Here is a 17,506-nt window from a genome sequence, read left to right as displayed (position 1 = left end):
CTTATGTTTACATCTTTTATAATTATCTAAAATTAGAGTAGCACCTACAAAAATTTCATGTTTGTTTTCTTAGGAGAAGTTCTATAAGTCATGTAATTAAATGACATAAGACATATACTTGCTAATATATGGGAAAGGGCTAAAATACTCATTTTTAAATATACAATCTGATAATTACTCATTTCTTATTGATTACTGTTTCTTATAAAGGTAAAACCATGCTATTAGCAAGAATTCAAACAGTAAAGAATTGTTTCAAAGAAAGAATAGAAATTATTTCTCTCTCTGCACCCCACCAGCACACTCCCCAGAAGTAATAACTGTTAACAGTTCCTTACGAATCTTACAGTAAGTTCCTGAGAATTAATGAATAGGTAATTATTTATGAGCTACCAAAGTTTGCTCTCCACACTTTTGTTCTACTTCATTAAAAAAAAAAGCCTTTCTTTTTTGTGGCTAGAATTCAACTCTTGATTGATATTATGATCAAAATGCCTGCTTCCTTTTGTTTGCAATTGCCTGCTATACTTTTGCCCATCTTTGGCTTTCAACTTTTAAAAATATTACCTTGTTTTAGATGTGTCTCTGAATAGATCTTGAATTGGGTTTTGTTATGTGATGTAATCTGAAAGGTTATTTTAATAGATAAGTTTAGCCCGTTTGTATTTACTGATATGCAGACATATTTGGCCTTAGACGTGCATTTTATGTTTTGCTTTCGATTTTGAAGCCTATGAAGAAATTCTCTGTTCATTCTAGTTCTCTCTCTCTCTCCTCTCCACCGCCATGCTGTGTGTGTGTGTGTGTGTGTGTGTGTGTGTGTGTGTGTGTGTATTCCAGCTGGTGGTTTTGCTCTAGTGGTTCTGTAACTCCACCATTAATCATCTGTTTCTGTAGGTAGTATCTATTGACCCACACTGTGAACAGAGCTGAAATTGGTATATGTCCCCTTCCTTCTCCCTCCCTTCCCTCTCCATTAGCACCTGATTCTAGTCCATTGTATTCTTTCTTACTGTTTGCCTATCCTTTTAATATGCGTAGGCGATGCCTTGATTCCTCAGCTTCGCATCATATCCTTTGACATCCCCCACCTGTGTATCCCCAGCAATTAGAGACGGAGGAAACCAGCTTTCTTATTCTGCCTGCCACTTTCTTTTCCCCCGTTTCCTCCCCGCAGGTTTTATTGTAGGATTTCTCCATTGTTAAGAACATTTCCATTGTTCTTTTACCCTTGTCCCCTCTTTTGTTTTTAGTATTAGGTCTGTAATTATTAGATTCAATGCTCATTACCAATCCTTTCACGGCCCTTTCCCCTACGTTTTTTTTTTTTTTTAAGATTTTATTGGGGAAGGGGAACAGGACTTGATTGGGGAACAGTGTGTACTTCCACGACTTTTATTTTCCAAGTCAAGTTGTCTTTTCAATCTTAGTTGTGGAGGGTGCCGTTCAGATTCAAGTTGTCTTTTCAGTCTTAGTTGTGGAGGGTGCAGCTCAGCTCCAGGTCCAGTTGCCCTTGCTAGTTGCAGGGGGCGGAGCCCACCATCCCTTGTGGGACTCGAGGAATTGAACTGGAAACCCTGTGGTTGAGAGCCCACTAGCCCATGTGGGAATCGAACCAGCAGCATTCGGAGTTAGGAGCATGGAGCTCTAACCGCCTGACCCACCGGGCCGGCCCTCCCCTACTTTTTATTGTCTCTGATTTGTCCTCTAGTAGAGTCCTCAAAACAGGCTCATAAGAACAATATTCTCTGATCAGTTCTTGCGTGTTCTAGAATTTGTTGCCTTAAATATTTCAACAACAGCTTGACTGAGCATAAAATTCTTACATCATGCTCTCTTTCCTTGAGGATTTTTAAAGTATAGCTCCACGGTCTTTGAGAGTTAAATGTGTCCATGGAGAGATCTGAAGCCAACCTACTTTTTTTAGTGACTTGATCTTCCAAAGCATGTGTTTTCCAGTTGTTGAGTACTGGGTTCTCCATGTGGTATCACATCAAGCTTCTTCAATGTGTTGTTCAAGACTTCCTGGTGAATGGAGAGTTGTTGTTTAATGGGTCCTGAGCTTCACTTTTGCAAGATGAAAAGAGCCCTAGAGATGGATGGCTGCATAACAGTGTGGATGCACATAACACCACTGTACTGTACACTTAAAAATGGTTCAGATGGTAAATTCTATGTTATTTATATTTTACCACAATGTTACATAGATTCCAGGTTTAAAAAAACGTCCTGGTAAATTATCTGTTTTATCATTATTTTCTGACTCCCTGTGTTGTTGGTAATTCTTTTTGTCTAGGTGTCTTTGTTTTGTCTGCGGTTAATGTGAGTGTGCCAGCTTTCTTAGGATTAGTATTGCTTGATATATATTTTTATTTGTTTACTTTCAGCTTTCTATGTCCTTATTTTTATCTATATATGTCTCATAAATAGCATATAGCTGGATTTTGTGTGGGTATAGATTTTACATTCAATTTGAGAATCTTTTAATTGGTGACTTTAGTCCCATTTACATTTACAATTATTATTGATACATTGGGGTTTATTTCTATTTTGTGCATCCTATTTACTGTGCTTTTTTCCCCTACCCTCTATTATATCAATCCCGTTCTCTTTTATCTTCTTTTTCCCCTTCATTTTCTTTTTTCTGTCTTCTATTCTGATAGTGTTTAATTCTTAAATTTTTACCATATATTTTCCTGACTTAAAGTCTAAAGTTAATCAGCATCTCTCAAACAATACGGGGACCTTAGGATAATATAACACCCTCTTCTGCTACGTGTGTGTTGTTATTGTCTGTTATTTTATTTCCATTTTGTTTCTTCGTTTCTAAGAGTGATTGTCACGGTGGTCGTTAATGTTATAATTACTACTTCGTCATCATTTCCTGTTTAGGTTTACCAACATATTTCGCAGTTCTCATCGTTGCTTCTTGTATTTTAATCCTTCCTTCTGGATTCAGTTTCCTTATTCCTGAAATTAAATTTCCTTGTTTTGCTTTCTTTTAGTGATTCTCTCAGTAAAGAATCATTATTACCGGTATGAGTAAACCATCTTTTTTCTTCTTCTTAAGTAAGGGCTTGGTCAGGAAAATATTTCTTTCATTGCTTTCTGATTTCTCTTGTTGCCTTAAAGGGTCTACTATCAGTTTAATTATCATTTCTTTTTAGGTAGTGCCCTCCCGATAATCGGTTTTAATATTTTTATCTTTGTCTTTGCTGTTGTCCATTTTCACCATCATGATCTAAGTATAGATTTAGTTTCGTTTGCCCTGATGGATTTTGTGCTTTTTGTCTTCCATTAATTACGGAAAAATTCTACATAATATCTTCAAATATTCTTTCTCCTGGTCTTTCTAGTCTGTTCTCTAGCAATGCCTATTAGATGTATGTTAGGCATATTTATATCGTTCCCTATTGCTTAACCTCACTTTCATATTTTCATCTTTTTGTCTCTTTGTGATGAATTCAGGATCATTTCTTCAGCTCTATTTTCTTTTGTCTCCTGAGCTGTGTCTAATCTTATGTTTATGCCACTACTTAGTTTTAATTTCAATGACTTTTTTTTCATTTTTGTCTCTTTTTACTCACTGTACCTTTTTTTAATCTCTTGTTTTTAGTTCCTGCTTTATAACTTTAATTATTTTAAGCATACTTATTTAATAGGCTTATCTATAGTATTCAAAGTTTCTGGAGGTATAGTCCTGTTTTGTATATTTTCTGATTCTCACTTCTAATGGATTGATTGTTTTCTTATATGTTTATACTTTTGGATTGTGAGCTTATCTTGAGCTTTTGTCTCTTGAATTCTGGCAGCTAGGATGGAAGGTGTGTCCCTCAAGACTGGTTTTGCAGTTGTTCTGCCGGGTGTCTTAGGAGTATCACAGCTTGGAGCTAATTTTGAGTTAATGTGTCAGCTGGGGAGTTCTCAGATCATGTTGGTGGGTAACATCGGACCCCAGACCTGCCTCAGGGTGGGCGCCTTTTCCACCTGCCTCTGCAGCAGTATAGCTGCATTGACTGAGAAGTCTGGCCATCAGACTCACAGACAGAAAAGAAGGCTTTCAAGTGCAGGTATCTTCATCTCAGAAGCTCCCTAAGCACACAGCCTCTGGTGCCCCTTCTCCCACTTAGGGTGTGTATGACTGTCCCCCAGGAGAGCCTAGATGTCTGTAGGTCACTTTGATATGTAAAAGCCACCTCTCCTTTTTTCTACCAATCTTATACTATGCTAATCACCCAAACCAGATGCATTCCCACGCAAGGAAGGAAACACCCACAGCCTTACCCAATTATGTTCACTCTGGTTCCCAAGGAGACTGTGCTGTGTGAAACCCAGGTCATTCTGAGGCTGGCCTGCACCAGTCCAGGCCTGGGGTTGGCCCTTTACTCACAGGTTCCCCGGATGAAAAACAGTTTGGATTTACTGTGGGTCCTTGGTCCTAACCTCCCACTCTGCACTGGCCTAGGGCTTTGTCCTCCGCCCTGCCCGGACATTATAATCACTCTGGTAACCAAGAGGGGCGGCTCCCAGCTCTCCACCAAGGGTAGCCACAGAACGTCATCCTTTGTTCCTGGCCCTAGTAGTTCCCCTTACTTCCTTGAAAGTTCAGTTCAGCTCTGGATTTGAAAGGATGTTTACTCTACCTAGTCAAGCGATTGTAGATACTTTTGGCATTTCTAGGTGTTTGTAGTAGAAGATTTTCAGATTATCTAATTCTAAATATTACACTAGAAGAAAGTTTGAAACCAACAGACTGAATTCGCATCCCGGCACCTCTTTCAAGCACTATACTCTTTGGCGAGGTGTTTGGCCTCCCTGAACTTTTTCCAAGCAGGATCTGCGGATATTAATACCTCAGGGGGGTTTAGTGAGATTTAGTTATCGTCAGGGGTAAAACTCAGATGCCCCAACATGGTTTACAAAGTTCCGGTCAGGCCCCTGCTGAAATCGTCAACCTCTTGTCACACTTCCCAGATGCGCTCCAGCATAAGAAAGTACGTGTACATCCTCAATTGTTCTTCCCTCTAGCCCAGGCCTGGATGCACAGTGTTCCTTTCCTATGAACATTCTCCTCCCCTGTTCACTTTCCCCCTAACTATTCTCACTAGTCCTTCATACCTCAACTTCGATATCAGTTTCTCCAGGAAGTTGTCCCCATTGATCCCCAAGCTTGGGTCAGGTCCAGTGACAGTCCCATGTGCCCCTATAACACCTCACATTTGCCCATCACAGCACTGAGCAGCCTGTTTACTTGTCAGAACATTACTTGAGGGGACGGGTTGGGGCTGTTTTGTTCACTGTTGTATTCCCAGCTCCTAGCAAACAGCCTGGCACACAGCTTAATACATGGTAGCTATTGTTTTTATCAGCACCTTCATCTGTCACAATTCTCAAATGTCTGATTGTTTTATAAATAACTCTTAAGTATGCCAAGAAGCTTAGAGTTAAGTTACAAGACTGACAAGGGCATGCATTATGTCAGAGCCACATTTAAGTCCTTTGTTTTTCACTTATTCAGTCATTTCCCCTTTTTATACTAGGAACTGACCCAGGAGTGTGATGAAAAGAAATCCCAGTATGACAGCTGTGCAGCAGGCCTCGAAAGCAATCGTTCCAAATTAGAACAGGTAAGAAGACAGTTTTTACTTTAACAATTGAGCAGAAACTGCATGTGTACGCATATTTTCACTACACCAATGTCAAAGGAGCCCCAAGTCTTTTCCCTCATCCCCTGAGTCTTTCTCCTAAGTTCCAGAGCTCTTTATTTCTTCAACCTTCATGTGTACACCCTGAGTTCTCCATCTGTACCACTGCTGCCAAAGTCTAGGCCCCAGAATGTCTTTCCTAGAATCCCACAGTAACCCACTACCTGCTCTCGCACTTCCACTCTTGCCTTCCTGCACTTTATTCTCCACAGAGCAGCCAAAGAAACCTGTATAAAACTTAGGCTTCCCGTTGTACTTAAAATCTAACTTCCACGCTATGGTCTCCAAAGCCCCCACACACACACACCCTCACACACACACACACCCCCCCCGCCTCATAAGCTTCACATGCATGTACTCTGCTCCTCCCCCATGGGGCTCCGGCCACACCGGCCGCCTTCTTGGACTTAAACAGGCCAAGCTTGTTTTCACCTCAGGGTCTCTGCGTGTGCTCTTCTCAGTCTGGGATACTCTGCCCCCCACTCTTTGCTTTGATCTCTCCTTTTCGTCTAGCAGACCTCAGCCTCAATGTCACCTCCTCCTCGAGATCGTCTCTGATCACCCTGTCTGACGCTGCCCACTCAGTCACCCTATCCCATTCTACTGCCACAGCTTCTTCATAGCGCTTGACCCCATCTAAAACCTCATTATGTGTTTCCTTGTTCATGTGTTGAAGGAGAGCAGGGCCCTGTCTTGTTCACTGCTGTGTCTCTAGCACCTAACACAGAGCTGGGCATACTGGAGTCCTTAATAAATCAATAACAGAGCCTGTGGTTTGAGAGTGATATGAGTAGTCTCTCGGAAAGATTGCAGGCTACTCTGTTATAGTAGGTAAGGTTCCAGTCACAGACGGGGAAGTGACTGCTGGTATTTCTGTTGTGCATCTAGTCATCCTCGCTGCCTCTGATTATTCTGTCAGTAATGGTGCCCGTTTAAAATTATGTATTGTAGGAAGTCAGAGGACTCCGCGAAGAATGTCTTCAAGAAGAAAGTAAATACCATTATACAAATTGTATGACCAAGGTAAGACAAAGGAAGTGGATCAAAAACTTAGCTCTGAGATTTTTGTGTATCAAGGACTGAACCTGAAACGTACTCTTTCCACTTAGAACCTACAAGTACAGCTTCGTCGTGCTGCTGATGAGATGAAGGCGTATGTCTCTTCCGATCAGCAAGAAAAAAGAAAGGCAATTAGGCAAGTCATTCACTGTTTTTGTATTGTTTTATATTGCGTTACTTAATGTTTTCACCTATGGAAGTTTTAAAAATAAGATGAAATTGTAGAATCTGGAGTACTTAAATAAGCAGATACTAAGGTATTATTTAGGTTTAAATCTTATTAAACATCTTCTGGATAGTCCAGCCGGGCTAACTCAATAGGCATACATATAATTTTCTACCTTGCTTACTTTTTCTATAGTGGCAAAAGATCTGTAACATTAAATTTTCCACTGTAGCCATTTTTAATTGTACAGTTCATTTACATTGATTACATTCACAATGTCATTCACCCGTCACTATTATATATTCCGAACATTTTTATCACCCTAACCAGGAACTCTTGTAATCATCAATAACTCTCCATTCCCCCACCCTCAGGAATATATATAATTTCATAGTTGCTTTTTTATAAGCAAAAAGGTTGTCTGTTTTGAAAGTCCCACGTGGCCTGGACTCCGGTCATCTGCCTGACATTGTACAGTGTTTGAGTGACTGAATTTCAGCTAGAAACCGTGTGATTGCTGTGTGTCAGCCTTCAAAACAAGGAACGGTGTGTAAATATCACTAGTCCTTAGACGGTGACTTTGTTTTTTTTGTTTTTTTGTCTTTGTTTTTGTTTTTGTTTTGTAATCCCAGCTTGCGGAATGCTGTAATAAATCAAATGATGCCATAAAAACTACATTTATAGTTGAATTGCCAGCTGTGATAAAATGCAGTAATTGAACAAGATAAGCTTTCTTTACCCCTTACCACACTTCAGATGTTTTGCTTTTATCATCCAGGAAGAACTCAAAGTGTAGAATTCACATTTATTCTAGATTTCAGTTGAGATTTTTAGTGGCATATACATTGATGTTACAAAAAGGAATCTTAGATATAATGGGATATTACTTGGCCATAAGAAAGAATGAAATCTTGCCATTTGTGACAACATGGATGGACCTAAGAGGTATTACACTAAGTGAAATAAGTCAGAAAGAGAAAGACAAATACCATATGACCTCACTTATATGTGGAATCTAAAGAACAAAATAAATGAACAAACAAAACAGAGACAAATACAGATACAGAGGACAAACTGATGGTTGCCAGAGAGAAGGGAGATTGGGGATCTGGTGAAAAAGGTGAGGGATTAAGAAATACAAGTCAGCAGTTACAAAATAGTCATGGGGATTTAAAGTACAACATAGGGAATATAGTCAATAACGTTGCAACAACAACTATGTATAGTGCCAGGTGGGTACTAGACTAGTCAGGGGGACCACTGCATAAATTATATAAATATCTAACCACTATGCTGTACGCCTGAAACTAATATAAAATAATATTGAATGTCAATTGTAACTGAAAAAATATATAATTTTTTAAAAAAGGAATCTAAGAAATAACAATATCTTGCAGAGTCTAAGTTTTTTATATATACTCATATAATACACTGGAATGCAAGCCAGACTGAAGATATCCTATAAATAAAATATTTTTTCTAATGCTCTAACATATTAAACATATTAAATGTACTTATTCAGATTCTTTCATTGACTGTAAACTTAGCTCAAATAAATCTATATGGTCAATGCTAATATGTCACAAATGTGAGTAGTTACTTTTGTTCTTGAAAAATAAAAAGTTTTAGAAATTAAGTTCCATTTCTTCCAAAATTATCAACATAAATAGTAAAGAAGGAAACAGTGCTCCTGAACTATTGGTTTTCTGAGTAGTTTTCTAACCAGATGTTCATCTTCATCATTTTAAAAATTATTATAAAATACCTTTATCATTCCTTAGTTTTCCTATAGAAAAATACTGGGCCCTGGCTAGAGTAGTACATTATAAGGCTATTAGGAATATAATGGAGTTAATTATACTCTAAACTCACTGATACGTATTTAAAATATCATTACTATTATAGATACAATATTTTTATTGTTACTGCATTTTCTGCTTTTGTGATACTTTCTGGTAAGGCCAAAGGTCTAAGAAATTAGTTTGGTTTTGACAGATCATCTGCAAATTTTAATTTTATTGAAAGAGGCAGCCTGTTTTATTTCACAACACTAGAGCGGGACTACAGAATTTGTTTCTAACCTGGTTTTTCTAGTTCCTAGTTTTGTGACCTTGAGCAAATCACTTCCTTATTATAAAACAAGGTGGACAATATATACTACAGAGGATCAAGTTAAATACAATGTATGCAGCAGTGTTTTAGAAATTACATAGTGTGAATTCCTGGAGAGCAAGACCCAGTCTGTCCTGTTTTTTTCTTGAAATCCCAGGGCAAGCTTGGTGCATAGTAGGTGCTCCATAATTATGTCTTGAATAAATTGAAATTATATATTAGTGTTACAGTAAAAGAGTATGAGCCTATTGATTTCTTGATAAAATATAAATGGAAATTCTAAAACAATTTAGACATTTCTCAGGCCTACGGTAATAAATGAATTTTTGAAAGCTATCTGAACTATAACCATACATTCTTCTTGAGCCAACATATCATTACATCCTCCTAGCTGTTTTTCATTGGAGAGCTGGGAAGGCCAACAGTTTGATGTAGGGTCTCATACATTTTAAGAGCAAAATGAAGGTTCATCAAGATTGTGTTTATTTCCTTCCACCCTCATTCCTGTGCAAAATTCTACCATCACTTCAGCTCTGTAAGGACTTTGGTTACTTTCAATTGACATTCTCTCTATTCTGATCACGTGTATCTTCCTTCACTTAAGCTGCTAGGGTTTCTCTTTGTGGTTCATGATTTCTCAGGTTCCCAATTTTGTGTTTCATTTCTTCTTAAATACTACAGTGTAGCTTTACACAGAAACATGGTCTTTTTCCATCCAAATTTGAAGTCTAAAGCCTCTCTTCTTTGTCATTGGTTCTTTTGTCCTCATCCTTCAATCTTTGTCCTTAACACTTTAAATTTCACTTTTTGTCTTATGTAATATTAAAATGCTTTTGTTTAAAAATACAATACACTGTGATGGTAGGAGAACTGACTCAGGGTGGTGAGCACACAATATAGGTGATGTAGTATTATAGAAATGTACACTTGAAACCTATGTAATTTTATTAACCGTTGTCATCCCAATAAATTTAACTTAAAAAAACACAATACGTTATTTGTATTTGTATTTTTACATTAAAAACTTGTGGGATTTTTTTCAATTACAAAAGAAATACTTATAAAAACAAAAAGTGACCATTATGAAATATGGTACACAAAAATTCAATGATATCCACATTGCCATGCTTCAGAAATGTCTACTGTTAATATTTTGGTGTACGTTATTCCATATTCTTTTCCCATTCATTTGCTGTGTGTGTGTGTGTGTGTGTGTGGTAACATATGCATAGGAAATTTGTGTGTATATATACAAAAATAAAATTATACAGTTTTTCTCTTCATAATTTATTTAGAATTATCTCCACTTCAGTATTTTCAGATCTCCCTCATTCTTTTCTACAACTCTAAATTAGTCCTTTGAATGGATGTTCTATAATTTACTTAAACATTTCCCCATCTATCAACTTTAGTTTGTTTGCAAATGTGCACTGTTATAAGCAATGGTGAAGTGAATGTTTTTTGCTTTTATCTTTATTATGACTTTTTCTGTAGGATGACTTCCTAGAAGTGGAATTCCAGGGTTAGATGCTATCTAATGTTTATTTAAAATGTGTATCCTTTCTCCCTTCTGGAAACCTCTTCAATAACAAAGTGTAATTTAAGCAAATGGATTGCCATTGTTTTAAGGGTAGATTAACCAGAAATAGTACTTAACATTTTAATTCTCTTAATTTCTTATGCAATGTTTTGCCTCTTTTCCCCTTAAATTACTATTTACTAGATGAACTGACTGAAAATGGGGAAAGAGAATATTTAATAATGGGTTTCATTCTGACTCCCGTACTCTAAACTATATTGTTTAATATGTTTAATAGGTAGATAAGTTGATTTATAATTTAGTTGTATGATCAAATCAATTGAAGGAAATTGAAGCTAATCATTGTGTTGACTCCCTAGGGAACAGTATACCAAAAATATTGCTGAACAGGAAAACCTTGGAAAGGTAAGAATGTATTATTTATTTTTTTAAATGTGTCTAATTCAGGCTTTCAGTACATGGTTATGACATTGTCATTCTTTTTAAAAGGTTATAGTACAGTTTCCAAGGGAAAATTGGATCCTTCTTAATCCCTTTCAAAGATTAAGATTCTTCCTTAGGAATTTAGTTTTATAAAAGTGAAGGCACATGGATTTTTGGAGAAAAAAATGTATAGTTTTAAGTAGCAAAAAGTCATGAGAAGATTCTGCACAACAAACAAAAATGCCATGTGTAATGAATTACCAAGTTTTCAGATTATTCTCAGGTGTCTCTGTTTATGAGATAAGTATAAATGTACTCATCTATTTTATTGAATACGCACAGGCTCTGGGCTAAGCCCTTTACAAACATCGATTCATTTAATACAAATAATCAGAAAACCTTGAGATAATCAGCTCCCTCCCTGCCAGTCTTGTATGAGGGCTGCTGAAAATAGGGGCATGTGAGTGAATCTTGTTTTCTCAGTTCTCTGAGCCACTCCAAGTAGAAGAGGTAGTAGACAGTAAGGGCCTGGACCATCAGGACATATACGGCCAACTAGTTGTTTATCCTAATTGACTTCATAAAGCAACACGATTTGACAGTCATTTTAAAGACACCATTTCTGTCATTCTCTTTTTTTTAAAAAGCAATCTATATTTATCAACAACTCAGGACTAGGCTGGCTTCAGTCCTAAGTTTGTGGTTCTGAATAAACCCCTTAACCACTTCGGAGTGCATTTCCTCACATTTAAACTAAAATAGGTAGATTAAAATTTTAAATTAAATTATCTACGTGAGTTCCAAGATCATCCTCAGTTATTTTAAGTCCGTGTTGCATAGTGCAGGCTAACTGCGCTTCCCTGTGCACCATTTTATCTGTTTCTGACTTAGTTTCACTATTGAAAACTGAGGTTTCTTATTAGTTTTTCTAACAAGAGTGTCAAGTTTATAGCATCACGGGTAAGGGTTGTTTAGCTGCAGTTTTTCTTTAAAACATTGACTATATGGGTGTCCAATTTCATTGTTTAAATATTCTTGAGTCTGCAACCTGGAAAGGATTATGTATATATTGAAGTTTGTCCATTCTGAAAGTACAAATGAAAAATATGACTTTGTTTTAGTCTTAATGCATTGCATAATTTAGCTCTTGGTCTGACTCTGTAAATTGGTGATGGCAAAATTATTCATTCTTATTTACATTTTTCTGGTTTGAATCATTATTAGAAACATACATGTATCTATGCTTTTACATAAAAATTGAATTAACTCCCATAAACCTGTAAGTAATAAAGGCGAACTTCAGATAAACCATGGAGTAATTGTTAACTAGACTTTTTAAAAGTCTTTTAAAGAAAGACTTTAAAAATTTTTATTATGAAAAATTTCAAGCCTACATAAAAAGTAGAGGAAATTATGTAATGAACTCACATGTAGCCATCACCAGTCTTTTGTTATGTATAATCCCACCCATTTCCCAGCCCAGATCATTTTTAGGCAAATCTCAGAGATCTTATTATTTTATGTGGTCATATTTCAGTATGTATTGTAAAGACTCTTTTTGAACATAGCTACAATACCATATCATGCCAAAAATAATTTAACAATAATTGCATAATACCCAATCGATGTTCCAGTTTCACCATCTGTCTCGTAATTTCTTAATGATTTATTTGTTCAAATCAGGATCCTAATAAGAGTTCATACGTTGCTGTTAGTTGCTGTACCTAGGTCTCTTTTTCTCTAGGTAACTCCTCCGTCTTTCTTCTTTACAATAGATTTGTTGGAAGAAAAATTATACATGATCACTTGTCCTGATGGGTTTCCAACATCCTGCACTTTTTTGATGGCATCCTTGTGGTGTTATTACCATGTTCTTCCGTCCTTAGTATGTCCTGTGAATTGGTAGTTAGATCTATAGGCTTGATTAAACATGACTCAATATTTGCGAAGCATCCTTCATAAATGGTAGTGTGTGCTTCTATGAGGAGGCTCTCTTTTTATAATGTTGGCAGCCATTAATAATCACTTCCTAGATCCAATAATTCATTAGATGTTGCACAAAGGTGACATTCTAGTTAAGTTGACCCTTTTTCATTTAATGGCCTGAATAAGTCTGTAAAGAGCCACTTCTTATCAACTATTTAGTTACCCTAAGGTACAGTTCATATAAGAAAGGCAGAATGCTGCTGGATTTGCTTATTTGCTGGCTTTCAAAATGATGCACTGGTTCTTTATCATCCTTCAAAAGTATCTTTATGACTTGTAGATTTAACATATTCGATGTTTCAATCTACTGCAATTATTATTCCTGGCCGTGGGCAAATTGCCCCATCTTTGGCCAGTGGAAGTCTCTTGAAATCAGCTCCTGAATCCCTTTGAAACAATCCTGCTAGACTTTGATGGTTCCTTTACTTTCTGGTATGACAAAATGTTCCAGGCTTATCCTGTACATTTTCTGTCCCAAACATGGAATCCGTCATTTCTCTAAAAAGTGTCCACCTGTTCTTTCTGTACGATTTGTGAATAAATGTCCATCAGTAATGCAAGTAAGTAAGAAATAAAAGGAAACCTTAAAGCTTATTCCTCCATTTTATCAGAGAATTTGTGAGTTCTAGGTGCCTTATTCCATTCATGGGATGACATGCCATATTCAAAAGGAAAAAAAGAAATGGTCTACATTTTTGAGACAAACAGAACACACCCAGCCTTTCAGCTGGATGGTAGCCTAAGCCTTCCAAACCAGCATCGACTGGACATCCATAGACCTCCTCAGGCCAACTGAGTTTCTGAAACTAGGCCAACTAGCAGTGCTACAATTCCAACTGTCATACACTAGCGCTTGCCTGACTAAGGACTATGGAATGTTGTACTGCGCATTGCTGCTTTCCCCCCACACTACCACCTCCCCCTTTAAAGAACAATGGAATCTGTGACAGGTATATTTTGTACATTGCAACTATCAACAAAATGAATCTGTATTAAATGACAGTAACATTAAAAATAAATTATATACTAACGTCAGTTGCATTCATAAACTTAAAGGTTTCAAGCACACGTGGTTGTGAAGCAACTTAAGTTTAATATTTCTGACACAAGACAGTGCCCACATCCTGTCTTTGGTTCTTTAAATAACTTTTATAGGTTGTTAGAATTTTTGACAAGGAAATTATTCCAATAATATAAAAAAAGTTACATTTAAGTAGTACCTTAATCTTAAAATCATGCTCAAAACTCTTAAAATTCTTGATCTGACTCACTCTTTTGTTTTAGTTTATGAGAATAAAAATATTTGCTCTAAGATACTTTATTTGTAACACAAACTTAAATAGATGTATTTGCATGCCAGGTATTATGTCAGAAATTTGCTGGTTATATTTAAATTGTATTTTCTTTATTCTGTTTTGTTTCCTACTGCTGTTTTCTATTGCCTTTGCTTTCATTAGCCATTGCTGGGGAGGGCAGTTTTAAGTTAAGTGGTTTGAATCTGGTCCTCAGCTTAGTTTAGCTTCTTATTTGGGCACGGACCGATGTTCAACCTTCTCATTTATGTCCTTAGATCAGCTATTAGATTGACAATATACTAAAGAGGAAAAGATGGGGACATTTCTGTGTACTCCGTTTCTGTGTCTTTTCTTCTTTTTTCTGTCCTTGATGATTTATCACACTCAATGTCAGTGTATGTATTTCGGTCACACTGTGTTTCCTTATGTGTACACTATCGTCTTCTGTTTCCCTTTTTCCTTCCTTCCTTTCTTTCCTCTCATTATCTCTAACTTCATGCAACTCCTCCTTTCAGTCCCCCTTCCTCAATTTGTCATAGTATAGACCCAAAGTATATTTTTGCAATTTATTGAAATATTTCCTTATTCCTGTTTATAATTTTGGAGTCAGTGAGTAGAACAGTTTTGGCAGGTGGAACCACATAAGCCAGTAGTAACAACAACAATTCTAATAAGGATTTGGGCCTGTTTAATAAGTGTACTTTCTAAACAAACATTACACCTTCTCTGTGAGAAATACATGCATACAATTCGATTTATTTGGGCTTACATAGAGCATACACTGAGTGAGGAAAGAATACAATATTTAATAATAGTAACACATGTAACAAATGATAATTTATTATATATTCTTATATCAATTATGTTGTGGGAAAAACTAATTTTATAAGGCAGATACTTATATAAGTATCCCCTCTTATTAACCTTAAGTGACAGTTAGAAAACTGAAGTCCAGAGACATTAAGTATCTTACTTAGAGTTTGTTGCAAAGGCAAGGTTGAAACTCAAGTCTTCTGACTCCAAAATCTGCATTCTTTTTCTACACCATGGTACTGTTCCACTTCCCTGATTCCCTTTATTTTTTTCTGTTCTTTTTAACTTCAGGCTGTCCTATGTCTATTATAAATGTAATTAACTTGTATAATCTAAGTTTTCATTCATCACAGAAGAACCTGGTTTACTTAACTATTATTCACCAGTTGTACAAAGCATACCACATTCTTCTGATTATAGCAGTAGAAATAAATCCCTGTAACTGAGATTTAATTATTCTCTCTCTTTTTTTTTTATGATAGCAACTTCGGGAAAAACAAAAAGCTGTACGAGAAAGTCATGGTCCAAATATGAAACAAGCAAAAATGTGGCGTGATTTTGAACAATTGATGGAATGTAAGAAACAGTGCTTTCTGAAACAACAAAGCCAAACTTCCATTGGTCAGGTAATTCAGGAGGGAGGAGAGGACCGGCTGGTACTCTGAATTCATGTGTCATTATTTGGGGTTTTAGTTGACACAACCAGCTATGATCATAATCCCATGATGTATTTCTTTTCTTGAAAGTGGTTTGTATAACATTTTGCTTTTAGATTAACCATTCCCTATTAAGCCTTCTTGGAAAATAATGTTAAAGTAGATTTTGGTTTCAAAGTTTTTTAATATGAAAAAAAAGGCTTTTATTTTTGCTTAGTTTAGACATCAGTGGTGTCTTCTGACTTTTATGAGACAGGAGACTAAGTTTACTATCTGTAAATGTAAACATATTTCCATTAAGAAACATGTAGTTCTTCTTAAATGTAATAAGCCAATGGCTTAATGTTTTTCTTAATCTTTTTTAACTTTAGAAGAATCTTTTAGGAAATAATATCTCTTGTTTTGAAGAAACATTAATCTGAAGTTCAGCAATTCCTACAGTTTCACTTCAGTTTCTTTTTCTTCTGTAAAATTCAAGAAAATTTAATATTTTGAATAACATTTGTTCTATTTGTATTATTTAAAGGCAAATAAAACTCAGTGCACAAACCATGGCTATTTATTTAAAGATCATATAGTTGTGTCAAAATTTATTTTTCAAATTAGTATTCATCTTATAGTATTGTATTAAATTTAAGGATTACCACTTATTTTCACCAAAAATCTAATAGAATATTTAGGTCTTGGGGACGGTTATCTTAAATTCAAAAAATTGTCATAGAATATAGATGTTATCATGTGCTAAAAAGTTAGCACAGTATTCCAAGTAAAATTCAAGAGTTCAAAGTGCTTCTGATCTCTGCTTCATTTGTACAAGGTATTTGAAGATTTTTTTTAAAATTTTTCATTAAAGAAAGATAGTAAATTTATATGCCACCATTTACTTCATTTCGGTGTTCAGATATATTTCAAAATGTTTTTCATTTAGATCTGAAAACTCAAATTTCACATTGTTAGCATGTCCATTTGGGTTAGTTCTTTTTAGCTATCATGGGGGAAGAATTAATGAAGAAAATTGTTTCTACCCACTGTAAAATATACAAACCTGATTATGGCTTTGGATCTCTTTGTTCCCAAGTGTGTTCTACTCTTAATTTTTGTTTTAAAGCTCCTTTCTTGGTAATAAGAGAAACTAACTAGCATGGAGATTATTGGTAATTCTAGGAGCTATTACCAGAAGAGATGGGATCCATCAGAACAAGGAAAAACTTACCAGGAAAGTGTAGAAGGAAAAATTTTTAACAAATTTTAAGAAGAAAAGCATTTCAGTGTTATTAAGTGGTTGGAATCTGGTCCTCAGCTTTAATCTCTTATATGGGCAAGTATTAACTACCAGTATTCTCATTTGAGCCTTTAGATCAGCTGTTAGATCAACCATATACTAAAAGAATAAAGGCAGTGTTTCAGTATGTGGAAACAAAGCCTTCTTAATTCAATAATCAGTTTTTGAACATTGAAGTAGCTGTATTTATTCAGTGTTGGCTACTGGCTTGTTATTTTTAAGCCAGTAGTAAGTAATGTCCCTTCATAACCAGAGTATGAATTCCTTTGCAAATATTTGAAAAAGACTAGATGCCCTTTACAGAAAGAGCATTTGATTCCCCAAAGGAAAGTCAACTTGTAAGATTATTATGCCTAGTATTTAAATTTTTTAGCGTTTACTATCTTTGGTGCTCTTCTCTTAATTTTTAAAATTGTTAACAACAGATACTCCAAGGAATGCTTTTAATTCTGATTTGATCATTGCTTGC

General features: G+C 35.9%; 1 protein-coding gene across 16 annotated transcripts in view; it reads left to right on the top strand.

Moving 5' to 3' along the window:
• Positions 1-16,304, top strand: part of IFT81 (intraflagellar transport 81) — a 148,338-nt gene extending 132,034 nt beyond the window's left edge. For all 16 annotated transcript variants that reach the window (XM_074321753.1, XM_019733941.2, XM_074321747.1 and 13 more), the window contains 5 exons: positions 5,541-5,627; positions 6,657-6,728; positions 6,815-6,900; positions 10,942-10,987; positions 15,582-16,304. In XM_074321753.1, the coding sequence (XP_074177854.1) occupies positions 5,541-5,627; positions 6,657-6,728; positions 6,815-6,900; positions 10,942-10,987; positions 15,582-15,764 (474 nt within the window). In that variant the 3' untranslated portion in view covers positions 15,765-16,304. The remainder of the gene's footprint in view (positions 1-5,540; positions 5,628-6,656; positions 6,729-6,814; positions 6,901-10,941; positions 10,988-15,581) is intronic.
• The last annotated feature ends 1,202 nt before the right edge of the window (positions 16,305-17,506 follow it).

This window comes from Rhinolophus sinicus, linkage group LG16 (assembly GCF_036562045.2).
Source record: "Rhinolophus sinicus isolate RSC01 linkage group LG16, ASM3656204v1, whole genome shotgun sequence".
In the NCBI taxonomy this organism is placed as follows: domain Eukaryota; kingdom Metazoa; phylum Chordata; class Mammalia; order Chiroptera; family Rhinolophidae; genus Rhinolophus; species Rhinolophus sinicus.
The sequence above is the reverse complement of the archived record's forward strand: the minus strand, read 5'-3'. Positions and strand labels throughout refer to the sequence as shown.